The 19,740-nt window shown below is 37.5% G+C and overlaps 1 protein-coding gene across 4 annotated transcripts in view; it reads right to left on the bottom strand.

Moving 5' to 3' along the window:
* FER (FER tyrosine kinase) overlaps positions 1-19,740 on the bottom strand; it is a 155,918-nt gene that overhangs the window by 84,676 nt on the left and 51,502 nt on the right. For all 4 annotated transcript variants that reach the window (XM_054053621.1, XM_054053622.1, XM_054053623.1 and 1 more), the window contains exon 10: positions 15,382-15,571. In XM_054053621.1, the coding sequence (XP_053909596.1) occupies positions 15,382-15,571 (190 nt within the window). The remainder of the gene's footprint in view (positions 1-15,381; positions 15,572-19,740) is intronic.

Below are 19,740 nucleotides of genomic sequence, written 5' to 3'. Positions count from 1 at the left end.
TGTAGCACATCTTGTTCAAACTGCAATACATTTATAAACACTGTTTAGTATTTTCAGAGCACTTTAACATACTGAAACTATTCTGCATCTTACAGCAAAGATTTTGTCTGCGCAACAGCCAACATCAAACGCAACCGCAGCATGTACTGAGTCTGTTTATTTTGTTTAAGTATTTTTAGGGCAACCTGAATTAAACTGAAAATAATAAGCAGCAGTCTGTTACTGAAATTACTTTGCCATTGCCCAGCTGCAGACCACTTTAGAAGGACCCATTAGATCTTGCAGGAAACGAATTTTCACTGAGAATAGCATATTCACTAGTGCAAAGAGATCAATTTTTTTCCTAAACAAGTGCAAGAATACAACTCAGAACAGTCCATGTACTCTCTCTACATATATGTGTGTATGTACAGTCTTGTTAGTTAAGTCAAGGTTTTACTGCTTTCCAAAGGTCTGCTTTCCAAAATAACACAAAACACACTTCAGAGCAGTCTTTCAGTGATCTCTACCTTAGCCACATTAAATTTTGAATCTCATAGCCAAAGCCACCACAATTTTAGCAAAAGATTTCATGGATCAAAGCATTATCTCAGGATATTAGGTTATTTAAACTTTCCGAAGGAAGCTAACAGAAGTCAGAGTGTGACGTCATGAAGAGTAGTTCATTATAATTTTACACAATACTCATTCCAACAAACATCAGACATTGGACCAACTAGCACAATCATGCTGGCTATGCAGTCACCTTATATACTTCAAACTCCTAGGGCATGTTACCATTTGTCTAACAAACTTCAGAAGGACACTGAAACAAGGAGTTTTGTATCAGAGATGTTGTAAAGAGCATTATGGAGTACTATACTTGCTAGCATACATGATGTAGCTATTTAATTAGCTGATTGAGTTTCATTTTATTTTAAATTAATTACTTTCAGAGATATCATAAAAAAGCTAGCATGATTTGTCACTTCCTTAACTTTCTACTACACTAATTTCACTAAAAAGGACAATTAATCTGGGACTATAATATTTTATGCAAAGACTGAATAAAATGTAGTTTACCATTAGGAAACTAGATGTGTATGAAAATATATATAGTCATTAGAGAACATTAAATCTATTTCTTTGACTGTTTAAATGTACCTGGGCCATAAGAGCGTACCATACAAGAAATCATAAAAAATGCATTGACTGATATTTGCCTTTTAGGATTAGCCATATTTCTAATCACTCTTCAGAATGAAATAAAATGAATCTCCACCAAGCTTGGGACTGACTTGGGATCACTTAGGAGAGGTCATGAATTTTCTATCCATTTCACAGGTACACTTCGCTAACCTGCTGAAAATCCAACTGCTTACTATGGAATGATGCACAACTGATAAACTTTTATATGGACTACAAACATACATCATATAGGTGGAACTTCTTGTCATTTTCCTCTTCGGCATGCAATGCAAAACACCACCACTTTTATGTCCAAATAATATAGAAAAGATTTACCATGACAAACAAGTCTTCTATTGAAAAATTGATTGACAATAACTACTTGTAACTATCAGGTTAGAGTGCTCTGTCACGTTTTACAAGCAAATGCTTGTGAATACAGCAGTGTTAGAATTCTCCTGCCAGAAAACTAGGAATGCTGAAGCCCTGCTCCCAGTTGCATATATCTTGGCCAGACATTTCATTTTAGTTCTCTTTTTCCTTCTTAATTGTTGAAACAATGACCTCAGCTTTTTTAAAGAGGTATCACAGCAGAAGGCAACCACTCTGTCACTCCTAATTTTCCTTTCAATTTTTCTCTCCCAACAAGATGCAGAAAGCAAAAAATAAAGCATCAGAACTAAAAAGAAGTGTAGGATGCAGGCTAGTTGAAAAAACACAAGCAAAGCACTCCCTGTTTTTCTTGAGGACTTCCCTCAGGTGCAGCTTTGTATATGATATGCAAGAAGCTGAGCTTCTGTGCTTCATATATTTACTTGTGCAACAGGAGGTCCTGTTCATTTTAATGGATTTTCTACTAGAATTTTGTTCTATGGTCACGCACTACAACTGTTGGGGTCCTCTGGGCAAAAATCTCCTTTTGCCAGAAATACAGTTTTATCACTGGGAGAAATAACTGCAGATATTAAGAGCACATGAAAAATAATACAACATACCCAAAAGTGCATGAGAATCAAAATGACAGGCCATAAGAATCACACTCGCAATGATATCTTGAATTAACATTAGCAAGACAAAGCAACAGGCCAAAAGGTTTTGTTTAAATTGAACTGCATATTGTAAAAGCCCCAAAGAGCTTTTTAGTTGTACAAACCCAGAAAAATGTCTGTATCTTAGATGTTATTAAAAAAGAAAAGTACCCTTTTTAGAAAAGCAAGAAAGTAAGAAGCTGGAAAGAGATCGAAGATAAAGAAAAAATTGAACTCAAGCTTCTGAGGGACTCACAAACAGTAACACTATCTCTACTGATCAAAAGGTGGAAGATTAACTATAACAGGGAATCTTGCTAAAAATACTAACCATACTTATACATATAGGTGATATGAATACGCAAATTTTTCAATATTATTGCATTCAAAGAAAGACTGCATAATGACTCAGATACGAACCATCAGCAAGGATGCTGAAGTTGAATATGGCTTTGAAAATTAACCTTCAAATGAAATTTAGAGGAAATGTGAGGAGGACACTCCAAATGAAAGAGAAAATACTCTCAGAAGAAGATTTCAATTAGAAGAACACAATCAGTGATACCTAAAAGATAAGCATGATGGTACTGTTTCTGAGATTTGGCTAGGGAAGTTGCCCTCCTGATGAAAACTATTTCAGTACAGTACAAGAGATCTAAGAAGGGAGGAATTCATGGTAGTTATTGCAAATGATACATTCAATGAACTTACAGACAAAAAAGACATACCAGACAGTTATATCAGAGCAATTAAGATGCTCTCCTTTTCGTAAAGTAATGCTAGCTTCATTTCTGGCTTGAAGATACTATTTCCCTGATGAAAAAGAACAAAGAAAGGAAAAAAAGGCTTCAAATTTAGACAATAAGGAGAACAAGAAAAATTTTTGCTTTTAGAAAACTACAGATGTCTGGCATGAGAATAGAGTTTTGTGATTCATAAGCAAGAATTCTTCAGAGAAGCTTCAGAGAAAATAATTCTCTGAAAATGATCCTCTGCATTAGTCACTTCAGCACTGAAAATTAAAAGTTATCTAAGAGAGGCCCCAAAACCACGTAATAAAATTAGACTATGACAGTAACTCTGGACTTCTTAATGATAAGTGCATACACTAACTACAAAATCTTTGTCTGTTTCATGGGTATTAGCACATATGAAAGGAGACTTAAATGCTCACACATATTAAAACCTGAATATATAGTAGAACGTGCCTAATGTCCCTAAAGTGTATCATTAGATTTCAGAAATAAGAGTAATCTCATATCTCAAAAGGCTTTTCTTTTTTCTCATGCATTTTTTTAGTTTGCTATTGTAGATATGTAGAATTGTGAGAAGTAACTATGCAAAGCCATGAAATTATACCATAGATTTATTAAAAATTAAAACATTTAAAGATAATTAAAATCAACTCAGTACACAGTGAAACCAAAGTACACAGTGAAACCAAACAAACAACACACCTACTGAAAAATCAGGTTTTGTTAAGGAAGGATTTTCTGTTTTAAATACAACTAACACCTTCCAGAGCAGCAGAAACTATGCATAACTGACATAGATACATTGTAAAAACACTGCATTGAATGTAAATTTATGTCTACCTTCTGAATAACAGGGAGTAGCCTGAAAAACAAGACTTATTGGTGTGAAATTTCAGAACAGCTATATTTTCTCAGACCAAATATACATCATAAGTCATGTCAGTGGCCTAATGGCCTGCAAGAAACAGAGAGGACTTGTGAATATCATGAGGTTCAACAAGGCCAAGTGCAAGGTCCTACACCTGGGTCGGGGCAATCTCAGTTTCAGTAAAAGCTAGTGGATGATGTGACTGAGAGCAGCCCTGCAGAGAAGGACTTGGGGTTGCTGGTTGATGAAAAGCTCAACATGAATCGGCAATGTGCACTCGCAGCCCAGAAGGCCAACTGGATACTGGGCTGCATCAAAAGAAGAGTGGCCAGCAGGTCAAGGGAGGTGATTCTGCCCCTCTGTTCCCCTCTTGTAAGACCTCACCTGGAACTGTGTCCAGTTCTGGAGTCCTCAACGTAAGAAGGATATGGAACTGTTGGGGCGGGTCCAGAGGAGGGCTACAAAAATGATCGGAGGGCTGGAGCACTTCTATATGAGGACAGGCTGAGAGAGTTGGGGTTGTACAGCCTGGAGAAGAGAAGGCTCCAAGGAGACCTTATAGCGACCTTCCAGTTCCTGAAGGGGACCTACAAGAAAGCTGGGGAGGGACTGTTTACAAAGGCTTGTAGTGATAGGACTGGGCACAATGGCTTTAAATTGGAAGGGTTTAGGATTTAGATTAGACATTAGGAAGAAATTCTTTGCTGTGATGGTGGTAAGACACTGGAACAGGTCGCCCAAGGAAGCTGTGGCTGCCCCTTCCCTGGAAGTGTTCAAGGCATATTTTACTTAGAAAAGCTTCAGACTTAAGAAAACAGTCTGTGAAAATACATTATATTTTAAAAAAGGAGAATGAATAAAAGGGCCATTTGACCCTTTATTTTTGAACAGAATGTAGAGTTAAGTTGTCTGCACTATGTTTCTGTTTTAATTAGAGTTTCACAGGACCAATTTTTCAAGCTATGTACGAAATGTCAGGGAAATGTCACCTTCATCTTTGAAATTCCTAGTAAACCTTCTGAACATGCAAATAGATATTAGAGGTGCCTGAGAAAGCAGAGTACCTCTTAATGGGGGCGAGCAATACTGTTTCCAGAAACATGGTACATTTTCAATACTACATACTAAACAGCCTTTTTATATTTAAAAAAAATAGGATTTTGATTTCACCTAATTATCACCAAGAATGTCAGCTGAGCTCTAGAGAAGATGATGACTAAATGTACTGCACCTAATCTGAGGCACTGAGATCCTGTCCAATAGCTGTTTTTTGTGGAAGGACAAAGTGGCCAAAGGCTTTTGCAAGACAGAGAAGTCCCTGAAACTCAGTTCAGAATTCCAGCTTTGCTTAATTAATCTATCTGTATACCAACAAAACCTAATAACCTTCCATGCACTGATCACATAATGATGACAACTAGATGAGAATTTATTCCAATAAAGGCAATTTAACAAATCATTCAGACTTCTGAAAGCATACAGCCAAAGTCAGAATGAATATATATTTCTGAAAAAATAAGTTTAATTGTCATTACCTTGTGTAACTAGTTAACAACAGCTGTGAGGTAAGAGTATAGCGATGGAATGGAAATGTATTACATTTCTTCACATACACTCCCTGAGTTCCAAACATTTTTATCTTCCTAAGTCATATACAAATTTTAGCCTAGAAATCAGTGTTCATTACTAACAACATCAGAATAAGCAATCAGTGAATCAGTGAGATTTCATGAATGTGACTTGAAATTTCTAGATTACAATCATAAATTTTCAAACAACATAAAGCTTAAAATAAGTTAGAGAAAAAATGTTAAAAGATCACAAAACATGCAAAGCAAACCAACTGTGAGGAAATTTTATATTTCCATCACCTAAACATTACAGTTTGTCAGTTGGCTATGAAAAACACATGCTTTCTTAGCTAGAAATACACACACACACTTACAAATTATTTAAAGCTGATAATTCTTAAGAGCATTTTTGATGTAAAGAGGCTAGTTTTATTCTGTACTTTATTGCTATATACATCCAATTGAAACAGTTTCAATAATGTATGACCCAAGTTCTACAGAAGAATGGAAAAATACAGTAATGCCCCAGCACTGTAAATAAGATCAACATGCTAGCTTTTATTTGAGGTGATGAAGTCTTCAATGTGAAATATGTTTTCAAACACTCATTTTACCAAAAAAGCATAGAGACAGACAATGGGTTTTGGCACGTGTTAACAAATGATGATATTCCACAATATCATTTCCCCAAGTAAAGGGTAAAGTTTTAGTTGGCCAGTAGGTAGCTTAACTGCTAAAAAAACCTATCAACTAACTCTTTGAACTTGCAGATATTACTTAAGGACTAACAGAACTTCATTAGAACCACTGACCTAATAAAAAGAGGTAGTGCCATCACTGCTGATCTGTGTTCAAGACAGCCAACAATGCAGGGCAATTTTAGTAGAGGAAAAATATGGTGAAAGACAGCTACATGGGCTAATAATACAAAGATGTAGGTGAAGAACCTGTAGGCTGTGTTTTGCATGAGGCATGAACAATTCTACAGCGCAGGTGGCTGAAGCATCAAACTATGCAAACAGTGCACACAATGAACTAAGCAGATTAAGCAGTCAGAAATGCAACTTCCAAGCTTTTTTATGTGAGGATCCAGATTCTTGAACATGGCTAGTGTTGCACAAAATGGCGAAAAACCTGAACACTTAATGGTCGCTGCAAAGGTCAAGAGCTGAGTAAAGAAACCATGAAGATCACACACAGCACACCCACAAGAGTACATTGGAGAATCCCTGGAGAGAAATATACATGCCAGAGAATGCCACCTGGAACTGCAAATTATCTTTACTAAACACAGACTTAACAGAATATTAGCAGGCTTTGAAATTTAATTACATACCCTGTAGACCAAGAAACACAAACTGTTTTCCTTTTCCCATTACTAGCAAAACCCCATGTTTTGTTTCTTTTAAACCTCCAAAATTCCAGATAAGAAGACAAGCCACATTTCAGCAAGGCATAAAGCATTAACGGGTTTTAATCCTTTATTCCTGATCTGCAGAGAGAAAGCTCCTCTGTTTCCACTGACTACAACGGCATTAGAATCTCAGTACTCTCATAAAGCATCATCTCATACAGTGACTCTGTCTAGCATTTTGTAGGGAGGATTAGTTAGAAGGCAGCAAAGAGAAAAAATGCAGCTATGAATGACAAGTAAACAAACTACTGCTGCCACAGAGGGTGGTCAGAAGATGTTCCAGAAAAACACACGGAATACAGAGCAATGGTCAATGAGAAGGACAGTTTGGGGGTATTCTCCTGGAGACACTGAAAATAAAGTTTTACATTTCCTCAACTCAAGCATAGGTTCCCTCCAAAAGGAGATTTTCTAAGGAGGATTGCACCTCTTTAGAGTTCAGCATTTTTTACCCGAAACAGAAGAAATGGTAGACAAATGAAGCAACTAACTGGACACTCTAGCAGCTGTATAAAGTGAAAGCTGAAGCTACAGGATTAAGTAGCCTGTGCATCAGCCAACAAAGCAGAACATTGTGCAAACTGGGGGTTATGCAGACCAAAAGATATCTAAACATTTATAGGCAAAGAATGAACTGAATCTATTACTCCGTAACAGAAGGAATGACATAGCCTTTACAGATCTCATTAATTACACATTAAAAAAAAGGTATAGTTTGGATTTGATTGTTTTTTAGTCACAGATATGCACAGTAACACCTGTTAAAGAAATGTCTCTGAGAAATCTAGTGGTGGCATCCAGATTTAAGGCATTTAAGCCCAATAAAGTGTGGTCCTTCGGAAAAAGATTAGAGGCAGTAAAGTCACTATACCCTGAAAAGCCAACTGCTGCTAGGGGAACAGTGGCCAGGAGTCAACATGTAAGGAAGGAACAGAGAAGAAGAACATCCTCTCTATATTTCACCACCTTGAAATACACAAGTATATGCCCTTCCAGGGTTCACAAGACACTAAGAACTAAATATTTGATAGGTGCAGCCTTCCAGGCTGTAGGCAGGGATTTGCAAGCCAATTTTAGCAGATGTCCATGCCAACCTACAGAAGACAGTACATCAATGGGGGAGAAAGCCAAAAGAGAGCAAGGAAGCCCCCAAGTTTTCCCTTAACGTTAAAGGAAGTTCCTAAAGGCCTATGAAGAATTCGGTCTTCCCGGCAACCCACTACATGAACTCAACTGAGATGCACTGCCTGTAAGTTTATTGTCATACCATTCTCACCGATTTAACGTAACATTTGTTGCATTCTGCCCTCTCCACACTACCACTCAAAGCCTGACATCTACCAATGAAGATCCTTCTTGTGACTCACTGGCTGAATCCAATGAAGCCACCCTAGCAAATGTTATACCAAGTGATGTAAAATAGCACTACAAGTTATATGATATGACACGACATGAAGCCTTGTCATTCCCCCAATAAATAGTACTATTAAATATGGGCTAGGGATTGTATCCTATTTCGAAAATCATTTTGTGAGAGGATGCATTTATCACAGAAAAATATAGCTTCAGAGAGTTAACATCAAATAGCTTCAGTCAGATGGAACACAACAGGTTCTTAGCCAGTCATGTCTACATTAGCTGTATTAAAGACGGTCAAGCTTCTCATTTTAGCCCCCCTGCGCCAATATATTCTAGTTTCCATTTCTGTCCCTCCTACTACAGTACTTTGTTTTCATTTTTATCACCTTTGCTAAGTAAACATTAAATACAGGTTTCAAGACCTGTTTATAACCTTTGCTAAGTAAACATTAAATACAGGTTTCAAGACTGATATAATTTCAGTTACATTAGCCACTCTAAAGCCACATTGTTGCAAAGTTTTAGCAAAACTACATAAATTCAGTTTAAAGGGGGATAACAGAAGTTTATATTACATATGAACCCAAACATTTAGTGATTTTATTTCATCTTAGTACTTAAAACCAAGATATGGAAATAAAACAATTTTGAGGCACGTCAAAACCACACACTCGAAGATACAGTTCCTAATCCTTTAAATTCTCAGGATCTACCACTTTTATCCTCTATTTTTCTCGATTATACTATTTATGCTTTGATTTAGCACCCAACACATCACCATGGCAAAATATGTTGAAAAAGTCAAAGCCACAATCTTGTAGAAATACTGTCTCTCATGGAATTACACTAACGACCTGTAAAACAGCACAAAGGTCTTGAAATAGTCAAGTTGGCTCCATTTTCTCATCCTCTCATTCAACTAAACTATGAGGCAACAAATTAAAGCAATTATTTCCTTCAGCAATCAAGTAAGCATTTATCAGAATATTAATGTCAGGGCCCTGAAGCACCAATAGGCTTCAGTGGCCCTGACCAGCCCCACTTGGGGATTCACACCACCCCTGCCTATGTGCCCTCCAGTCCCATTTCAGCTCAGCCCTGGTCCTGGCCTAAATTGGATCATAGCTACCCATATCCAGCTTCATCTCCAGCTCTGCCTACTGGGCGGATTGTTCATATGTATGTTGTAGCTTTCTCCAGTTCTGTGCTTGGTACTGTGTCCTGGATAGACTTTCCACCCACATTACAGTCTTGTCTTCAGCCCTGTCTGTGATCCCTTTTCCCTTCTCCTTTCACTCCTAACTGGACTCCTACTTGGACTCTAAACCTGATTCACTGATCTGCTGTCTTTGGAGTTGCCTATGGACCTTGCTAACATCTGGCTCTGCCACTGGGCTCAGGCCCTATCATGAAATGCTTTTTTGAGCCAAGAACTTCCAAGTATGCTTTGGAAAGGGGCCTTCACCTGTCTGGATATTAGTAACTAGTATTATTCATGGCTTAGGTTATTCAAGACATCTACATGGGACTGGCAGACATGAGTCACACCTCGATGTCAGGCAGGATACATTAAGCAATCTATAAATGGCATTTGTGTTGATGTTCAGGAACCTGCACACCAAATCAATCAGAAATGTTTTGCATCTATCTTACTGCAGGATAACCCAAAGAAAAAAAATACAGTGATACCTGAAACATGCTATTTCAGTTACCCCACCACTAAAGATCACCAACAGTAAAAACAATAAAAAAATGATCATGCCTGGATCTAAGGCCAGTGCTCTGAAAAATGCATTAGATTGCTATTCTGATTTCTCAGCTGGTAGCAGGCAAGAGCTTCACCACATGGCAGAAAAGAGCAGAAATCACAATGCAAATTGTAAAATTATACACTTCAAAACTAGCTATAAACTACCAGTGGCCCTAGATTAAAACCAACAATTCTATTTCAAAGCAATATGAAAAGCTTACTGTCAAGATTAATCTTTTACTTCAGAAGTTTCTAGTGAACTGGAAAGAGGCTTAACAGCAGTATTGACCCCACAACTTGTAAATTCAGGACCTGTCAGTAACACGTACCTGGGACAAAGCATGACTGAATTTATCTGCCTTTTTCTTTAGTATCTCCTTTTGGATTGTTCTTCCTCTGATGAATGTCATTCAGGCAAGTAGGATTTATAAAGGGAAGAAGCAGAAGCTAGAACATACTCAGTCTGAGAGCAAGAGAAACGGAGTTCATCCTCCACACTTACTAGAAGAATCTGACATATGGAGCATTTCTGCTCCATGTTAAGTTCCGGCTATAAGCCAGAAACATAAGTCCCAGCCAGCTAGGTTGGAAAGCAGCCCAAAGCACAGATCACTTAGTTGAACTTCAGATGTCCAGGCATCCAACAAATACAAGTTTTTATTTCCAAGTCTCTTATGATCTAATAAACACAATTTCTAAAACATGACTGCACTGGCAATGTTTCCTCTGCTGAGACAAAAATAAGAGAAAAGATAAGGATACCAATGCAGCACAGACTTATTTTGGCCCTGTTCCTATTGATAAGAAACTAAAAATCTTGGAATAGCACAGTAGAAGTCTACAAGGTTTATAAATAAATACATTAAATAACTATGAGCGGCTCCCCTACCACACCTTAATACATGACCTCATATAATCTTAAGTTTATACAAAAGACATGAACCACAAACTCATAGAGAACTGCTTACATCGACAGTTAAACAAGAGGGATGTTTGGTGAGGCACTACTAGCATAGGAATGCCTCAATTATTCTGAGTCAGTAAGGAAAAAACCAAACAATTTTATCTCTACCATCAAGCTTTCTGCTGCTGCTGCAACGGGTTGCCACAGAAGCTAACCATTTCCCTGCATCTGTTTGAAAATAAAAATCCTGTATATAGTCTGAAACAGTGTGGGAAAAGGAGATCCTCTAGAGTGTGGGTACGTGTCTCAGCAGATTATGTTTCAGGGCCTTATGATACATCATATAAAATACATTTAATGAATAAACTAGTCCTGTAAATGCCCTGTCATATCTATGTAACTGACTTTAAACAATTCAAAATGTACACATTGATTAGATTTGTCAATTATGATTTTTGTGAGAATTCTGAAACAGATGTCTCAAACCCAAACCTGCAGAGGATGACTCTAAGACTACTGGTTTGTTGATCATGCTATTAGAAGGTGCACACACTCACGGATTCTATTGAATTTCTATTCTAGAATGCAGGAACGGAAGTACAAAGCATTCAAATTAGGAAAATAAAAAGGTACTTTTAGAATAATTTACAAATAGTGAAGTTAGCACTTTAGCACTGTTTCATGCATTTAATATTTCTTCTTCCATGGCCACTGAGAACACCTTTTTTTATTTACTACAATCAAAAAATGTCTTGTTCTAGTTCTAAAGCAATCACTGAGAAAAGGGTGCGTGAAGCCTTTTAAAAAGGAATAACTAATAGTAAAAACTATACGATATGCAGTGAACTTTTATATTTCTTTCCTTTTGGATAATTCTGCTACAACAGATAAAACTGGAAGTCAGAAATATAAAATCTCTTACTAATACCCATTTTCTGTTAGGCCGCTGTGTAAAAGTTTAAGCATAGCACTTTCCTGGAATGGTGTATTAATAGATCCATCACACTGGCTGTAGCATATCATGATGTTTCAGTTGCCTTCTGCCCTGTCTACCTTTCATCAGTCCACATTACTAGAGACATCACAGTCTCTTTGCTGACTTATCTGCATTCCTAAGTCTTCAATACTGACAAATAAGCTGGACTGGAAGTCTTTAAAGAGTGCATGGAGAAAGAACAGTGACTTCATACTGTTGCTCCATGGGCAGTGTAGCTGCACAGCTCTTTCATCTGGCTTGCACGCCAGTGAAGACTGTGCATTAGGGTCTTTCTATGCTACAGTTGTACTTCATTACTTCTAAAAAAACCTAAAAAAAATCAGAACAAAACCAAACCAAACTGCCGTTTGTGACTATTTAAATGTTAGAAAAGAACATACATCTTTTCCTTCATATTTCTGTGTCTCATGCTTTTTTTTTAAGCGTATGTAATGATGGAAAGTTTTGATTATAGTCATAACTAGTCTTCTGGCACTGAGCTCCACCTGCTGACAACTCTTTCAAGCACTGCAGAGCCTGCATACCAAGTCTCAGTTTTATCAGTGGTTACAGTATAACACTGCAGTATACAAAATAAATCCATTGGAAACATTTCTTTAGTGAGCAAATCATAGTTTCAAATACACATTCTTAAAAACAATGTGTTTTCACCTTTATAATATTTGGTTTGACCATGTAAGGAAAAAGCAGAAGACATATTAATGTGGCATACAGATTTTACTGTATTATTGCTAAACAAAATGAATTACTGCTTTATATTAACTAAAGCTATTGCTAGGCTTAAGCACTCCATGAAGTTTCCCTATTCTATAACAATTTCCAAGTCAATACTGATGCTCAGTAAAAAGGTATAAATGCTAGGAACAAGAAAATATGTATCATACTTTTCCATGTATGATGCCAAAATTGCGAAATGCAGTATTCAGGAATGGCCAAAAATTGAATTTTTTTAACTCCTTGCAATGCTATCATGATTGAGCAAAATAGAAACATCCAGGAATTTCCTTTGTTCTTAAAATGTGTACATGAACAACAACATACTACTAACATTCTACAAACAGTAAATATATTCATCAAACAAAACCATATTGAAGACATCAAAAAAAAAACTAATGAAACTTCCTAATGTTAACAGAAGAAAAAAAGAACAAGAAAACAAAGGAAGTTATAACACACATATAACATAACAGTGTCTATAAAAACACACTAAACAGCTTTTCAGAATTCCATTCCTTGCTAGTACTCTACTGCACTGTTACTTAATGCAAGAGATTAAAACAAAACAATTTGCAAATTCCACTATGAAATTGGCTGTATTTATATGATACCATACACATACTTATAGAGATATGAAACATTAAAAAGTTGGTTTGTATATTTTATTTTTAATTTTAAATTACCAATAAAAAATCTGCTTGTGACTGAATACACAAAAATTTACTTTATATGCATGTTCACTCACAACATAAGCCAATTGTGATTTTGTCATTCTTAGGAAAAGAATTTGCAAAGCAAATGTTTACGATGAATTTCTAAAGAGGAATAAATAACCATATTCAAATGTAATATCAGATAACATTTAGATGAACTGCTTCAGACAAACAGAAGAAACCTAAACAGATTTGTAGCTGAAGAAATATTGATCCTCCTGAGTTATAGCAGGACGAGCAAACAGCAGCAAGAACATTTAATTTCTGATCATTTAGCACCTGCATAATTTTAAGGCAAATTGCTAAAAAAGATATGATTATAAAAATCAACAGGATCTTTATCTATACAAGCAGCCCATAGTGTATTATTTTTTCATCTTGAGATACAGTCAAGACTGCCCTCTCACGGTACAGCAATTTGAAAAAAAGTTTAATTTACATGGCAGTTTTATCTACCGCTTTTTAGTCATTTTCACCAACACAGGACATCAACTTAATAGTTAAAAAAAAATTAAGCAGTATTTGGCTATGTTAAATAACTTACTCAAGGGAAATCATCCAGCACTTATGTTGCATTCCATTATTTTTCATGATGTATACAAATAATAAGACTAAATACTCTGAGGCCAAAATAGGGACATTTTTCTTACTCTTGGCACATTTCATATGTGAAAAAAAACATTTTCCTTGCATTATTCTAGAAATCTTAGTATGTACCTCCTCCAGTTTAAAAAAAAAAAAAAAAAAAAAAAAAAGGAAAAGCTATCACAGATAACTTTTATTATTTATATTTATATTATGAGGTCAGAATGGTCAGAATTCTTCACTGTGTACTGAACATATAGGCAAGGACGATCTTCTCTCACACGTTAATATAGATGTCTGGACACCCGGAGACATACTTCAGCAGTCTTGAACTATGGTGGACGAATACCATTCTCTTAAATAGACTCATCATCTCAACTAACCCTTACAGGCAATATACACTAGCACTACCACAGTATATTACATGAAATAACTAACAAGCTAGCCTACCCCAAAAAGATTCCAAGCCTCCTATGTTTTCATAATCACTATCCTGATCCTTCCTTTCTCCTCCATCTCTTTGTGCTTTATCAACTCCTTCTGCATCATGACAACTGTCCAAGCTTTGTAAAATAATTTTTTGTAGCAGTGAAAATGGCAACCACATGCTAGTGCCTTGTAAATATTTAATTGCAGTAGTGGAAGCAAGAGAATACTGACAATTAAGTCTAACTGCAGAACGGAAATAGAAGAAAGAACAAATTTGGTTCCACACACAGAGAAAACAAAAGAATCTCTCTCAGATACAAGCATTTCATCACCATTTCACTGAGCTACTGTTCTGTGACCAAAAGAAATGGTAGAATAAACCTCTACAGAAAAATGATTTACAGGAATCTCCTATATGTCAAACCTTACCCATAAAAGCAAATACTACTGCTTGTCCCTTTAGTAAGCAGGTACTGTTCGTCTGCATTTTTATGTGGCCTACTATCTCTACGTATAGCTGCATACAATCAAGAAAAGGAAGTCACAGAAAATATTAACAGGATAAAGAGCTTATTTAAATTACATAGCATCTCATCAAGAACACAAGAAATTCCTTTTGATTAACTTATTTTACAGTAAGTTGCAAAGAAACCAGTGTTTGTTTCTGTTCAAAGTGTAATTACAGCACAGAAAATTCATTTCTCCATTACACAATGTGTGCAGTGAATACAAGAGCTTTTACTACTAGTTTTCTATCTACAGCTGTGAATGTATTTCTTCAATATAGCCAATGAAATTATTGCTATTATTGCAATAAACAGCTACTCAGTCATGTTTACTTACCCTATTTAAGGATTCACACTTATGACAGCACAACAGCCTAATGAGAATGTAAGCATCAAGTGTACAGAAGACCAAGTCCACCAACATACAAAGGGTATTACAAGTTACTATAATTAAAAAAAAGTCATACAACTGAACTGTTTATCTAAACAAGTCTCCATGAACGCAAAGTAAAGTTTATTCACTTCAGCCATTCCTGTGATCATCTTGAGACTCTGATCACAAGAAAAAAAGTACAATAGCAACGATGCACAATTAAGTAAAACAGATGTAAAACTTACCATAGAAGTCACAGATCTGGCATCTTCTTCATAATTTACTACAGGTGGTGGCTCCTTCCCATCATTCTCTTGAACCTTTTGTTCCAGTAGTTCTTTCTGGGCTGCAAATTTTGCTTCAGAGCACCTTAGTTGCTGAACTGTTTGCTTAAGTTCTTCCAGTGCTTGCTTTTGGCTCAGCAAGAGTACAATACTGCAGAGGAAAATAAACAATTTAAAACTGTATGTGAATTAAAATACATACTTTGTTTCACAAAAAGCTAAAAAAGAAAGGGGAAAAAAAATCATGAAAACTCCTCAATAGAAATATTTGTTCAAAGGCATAAACACATGAAGCAATTCTAGAAAATTTTCAAAACTGCAAGGCAATCCAACCTAAGAGCCGCTTTGCCACTCTCTTTCCTTACTCCATCATAAAAATCATGTTGTAATAAAGATAGATGAAACTACTATTTTTGTGCACTTTTAACTGAAACTATAAACACTAGGGTTCTCCATTCTTTAAAGAAGAAACACATTTTTATTTATGCAATATCTGCTGCAATCTACATAGTTGTAGATTCTACATAACAATTTTTACTTACCATACTCACCTTACATCCCATATAAAGCAATCTGGTGTCAAGTTAGAAACATCTGTTGTTTCTTCTGGACTGCAAGGTCCTCTACCATGTACATATTTCTGGAATGCAGCCTTTAATATTCTTCTTATGTAGCTAAATGACTTGAACCTTATGAGGAGCTAACAGCAATTTGGCATGCTTTTATGGCTATTCTCTGAATAACCCTCATGCCCCTCATACCTCTGAATACACCGAGACAGACGTAATTCAGTCATTACTGAAGGATAAGCAGATGACTTAGAACACTACAGGTACCAAGAAGACTCTATTATCCCCTAGAACTGCCAAAACCAAAGATGGACAGAACCATCCACAGTACAATACAGACACCCTTAAAAGCACTCAACTGGAGCCCAGTGACATGCAGTCCATAAAGAGAAGCAGAGTTCTCACAGTCTGCAAGAACAGATGAAGGAAATAGAGAGATCAGGACAATGAAGAATGAGGACAGCATAAAGCAAAATCATAGTACTCTGTCACTTTGATATATTCAGGATAATGCCTGGAAGACAGAGCCTCCTGCCAGCCCTACCCTTTGAGAAAAAAAAGAAATTCAGAAGTCATTGACACTGTTCCTTCAAAAACTGATGCTGAACCAAAAATCTATTCAAACAGGTTCCAAAGTGATAAAGGAACCATTTGTCATAAAATCCTTATGGGCAGGAAAATATAAAAATCATGTATCTATAGATGAGCACTGTTCTAAGTCATCAAAGAATAGAACTGTATAAAATCAGTAGAGTGATTGTTCACGTGAAGAGGATAAGCATGATGTATCAAGACACAACTTTATAGCCCTTGAGGCTAGCAAGAGTTACTAGCAACCTCACAGAGTGACATATTGTGTGAAGAATCATTGCAAGACCAGAACAAGGCAACAGGTTTGGAAAAAGTAAAAAGGTGAACCAAATCAAAACCCAAATATTCAATACTCTATCAGTAGGGCAGATGGTATGCTTGCCATACACATTTATAAATATATTAAAACACTCTGTTGCAAGTGATAGTGTCACTTGAAGGCAGAAAGGGATAGTGGTGCCTGGAAAACAGTACCAATACAGCCAAGCATTGAGAAGGAACACAAAATCAGAGCCTGAATAAACTCTCCTGCACATACCTTAAGGAAAAGTGCAAAAGCACAAAGATCAATTTGTAGTTTTCCTAATTAGACACCAAGAAACCTTTTCAAGACCCAGCTCAGATAGCCACTGCAAAGTCAGTAAATAACTCAGTATATGACTTGTGGTACAGAAACTATGTCAGAGAGAGTGGGGGAAAAGCTAGAGTCCCAACTGATTGAGGTAGAGACAGAAAACATGATTTTGTAGACATTTACCATCATTTCATCCAGATAAAGCAGACGAGATTTCCTCAACACTGGAGGGCTAAGTTCAGCACCTTGGATGACACTTGACAATAAATTAGGGTCTAGAGCTGTTGCATTCAGTGTGGACGTCCTCACTTTCTTTCCTGACTTGCACTGCATTAACAGAATGAACTCTGGCTCAAGAAGCAAGCTTTCATTTATTGGTCATCTACCTTTTCCTTTCACCTTGTCTCGCAGCAGGGAGACCAGTGCCAAGGCAATGAGCTGTGGTGCAGGTGTAAGCACAGTGCAGAGCTGGTGATCACAGCATATGGTAGGATTTCCTGAGCTGGGGAAACCCCAAGAGAGTGCAAAGACCTGTCAGGAGCTGGCAGTTCTTATGAGAGTGACTGACAAGCAGTGGGTGGCGCCAATAGTAACAGCAGCCACTCCCCACTCCCACAAAAGGCAGCCCTAGGGAACGTTCATGACATGAATGAGCAAACAGAGCCTGGTGCATCAGCCAGGGTGTGACATGGCTATTGATGCAGCAGTTTGTGAGGAAGGGCATCTCTTATTCCACTGACCAAGTGGGAGACTTTTGGTACACAGAATGCTGCATCCGGGCACCTTTCTGTGACCTTCTGCACATGTCAAGTGCATTCATTCTACCTGACCCTCAAGGCAGAATGGTGGGTACTCATCTGAGAGCAAAGGGTGCAGCTCTGGCTGGGGTGTCTGCACCACCTACCCCAGCTATGGCTGATGCCTCCACCCAGTTGGAGCTGATGAAGGGAGAGGTTGCAGTGCAGACCTCAGACTCCAGAAATGTCCAGATCTTTCTCCTGGGGCAAGAGGCAGGCAGCAGACCTGCCTGCAAAAGGTGTGCCCAGTGGAGGACCTCCTACAGCAGGTGGCTGAGCTGCAGGAGGCAGTGATAAGGCTGTGTAGCTTCAGAGAGTTTGTTCAAAGCACAGTCTGCAGCAGACCCACAGCCTACGGCCAAAAAGTCAAAAACTTCTCCACTGACACACACAGCAATAACGAAACATGGAATCTTGCAAGGGCAAGGACCAGAAGGAGGAACAGGCTTTCTCTGAAGCCTGAGGTGCCCTTGCAGAACCCCTTCATCACTCTGCAGACCAAAGAGGAAAGACCAATCACATCAGGAGATACGTTGGAGTCAAGTAAAGCTGCCCAGATAACAACCAGCACACCTAAGAAAAGGCGACAGGTGACAGAACTAGGAGACTGTCTTCTGAGAGGCATAGAGGCATCCATGTACCAACCTGACCCACTCTCCAGACAGTTGTGCTACTCACAAGGGGCTTGTATTAGGGATGTCATCAAGTTACTACCAAACCTTGTACAGTCCACTGACTACTCTCCACTGCTGTTGTTTCACATGGGCACTAGTGATATAGCCAGGAGCAGTCTAAGGGATATCAAGAAGGATTATAGAGCCCTGAGAGCAGCAGTGAGGGACTCTGGAGCACAGTTTTTTTCATCAATCCTCCCAGTCAAAGGGGAAAGGTTTGAAAGGGTCAGTCAAGTCTGGCCAATAAACAAATGGTACACTACTGGTGGCACAGCCAGAGGTTCGGCTACTTAGACCATCTGCTCAACACCACAAACATCTGCTACAGGATCAGTCAAAGGAGCCTACCCAGAGGAATGGGTAGCAATTGCCTAAACTATTTTCAGAGAGATCAAACAATACTGAGGGGGAAAAAAAAGAACAACACACCATCAAACTCATCTAGTTCAAATACAGTTCATCTTTTAAGTAACATGCAGCAAGGAAGACAGGTCAAGAACCAATGTACTGTAAAATACACACGCACATGTGAACTTCACCAAAGAAGGAACATAAAAGTTTTGGATATGAATGAAATACTACCCTGTGTTTCAAGTGACAAGATGCCTTCAACAAAGAGCTTCAAGTTTTCTTCCCTGAATGAAGACAGAATTACCTGAACAATTGCAATCCAATTCACCGGTATCGTAAACTAATATTTATGACAAAGTTAGTAAGGTTTTGCCTACTTGAACAAGAATCAGAAAAAAACCACCAAACAATCCTTTATAATGCTGTTTTATTTCTGACACTGTAAAACACTCTTTAATCCCCTACTTGCATTGTTTACTATGAATTTAATGAACTTAACCTGATGAGTTTTGAACAATACTGCATAAGAAAAAGTACACCTTGCACACAACTCTAAAGAAGTCTTTCACAAAATTATATCTACACAATGAACTTCATCAGAAAGGCCATCTGAAACTGATGACTCATCTTCCATCTTATAACCTAGTTATAACAGTAACCACAGGCCCAGTTCTTGAGCCATCCTAATACCATGACAATTACATTAAAGTAATGCAGCTGCTCAGTTCTCCAAACAATCAGGATCTGTAGTAGGTGCAGGTTAT

This window comes from Cuculus canorus, chromosome Z (genome assembly GCF_017976375.1).
Source record: "Cuculus canorus isolate bCucCan1 chromosome Z, bCucCan1.pri, whole genome shotgun sequence".
Taxonomy (NCBI): domain Eukaryota; kingdom Metazoa; phylum Chordata; class Aves; order Cuculiformes; family Cuculidae; genus Cuculus; species Cuculus canorus.
Note: the sequence above shows the minus strand (reverse complement) of the source record. Positions and strands in the feature narration are given on the sequence as shown.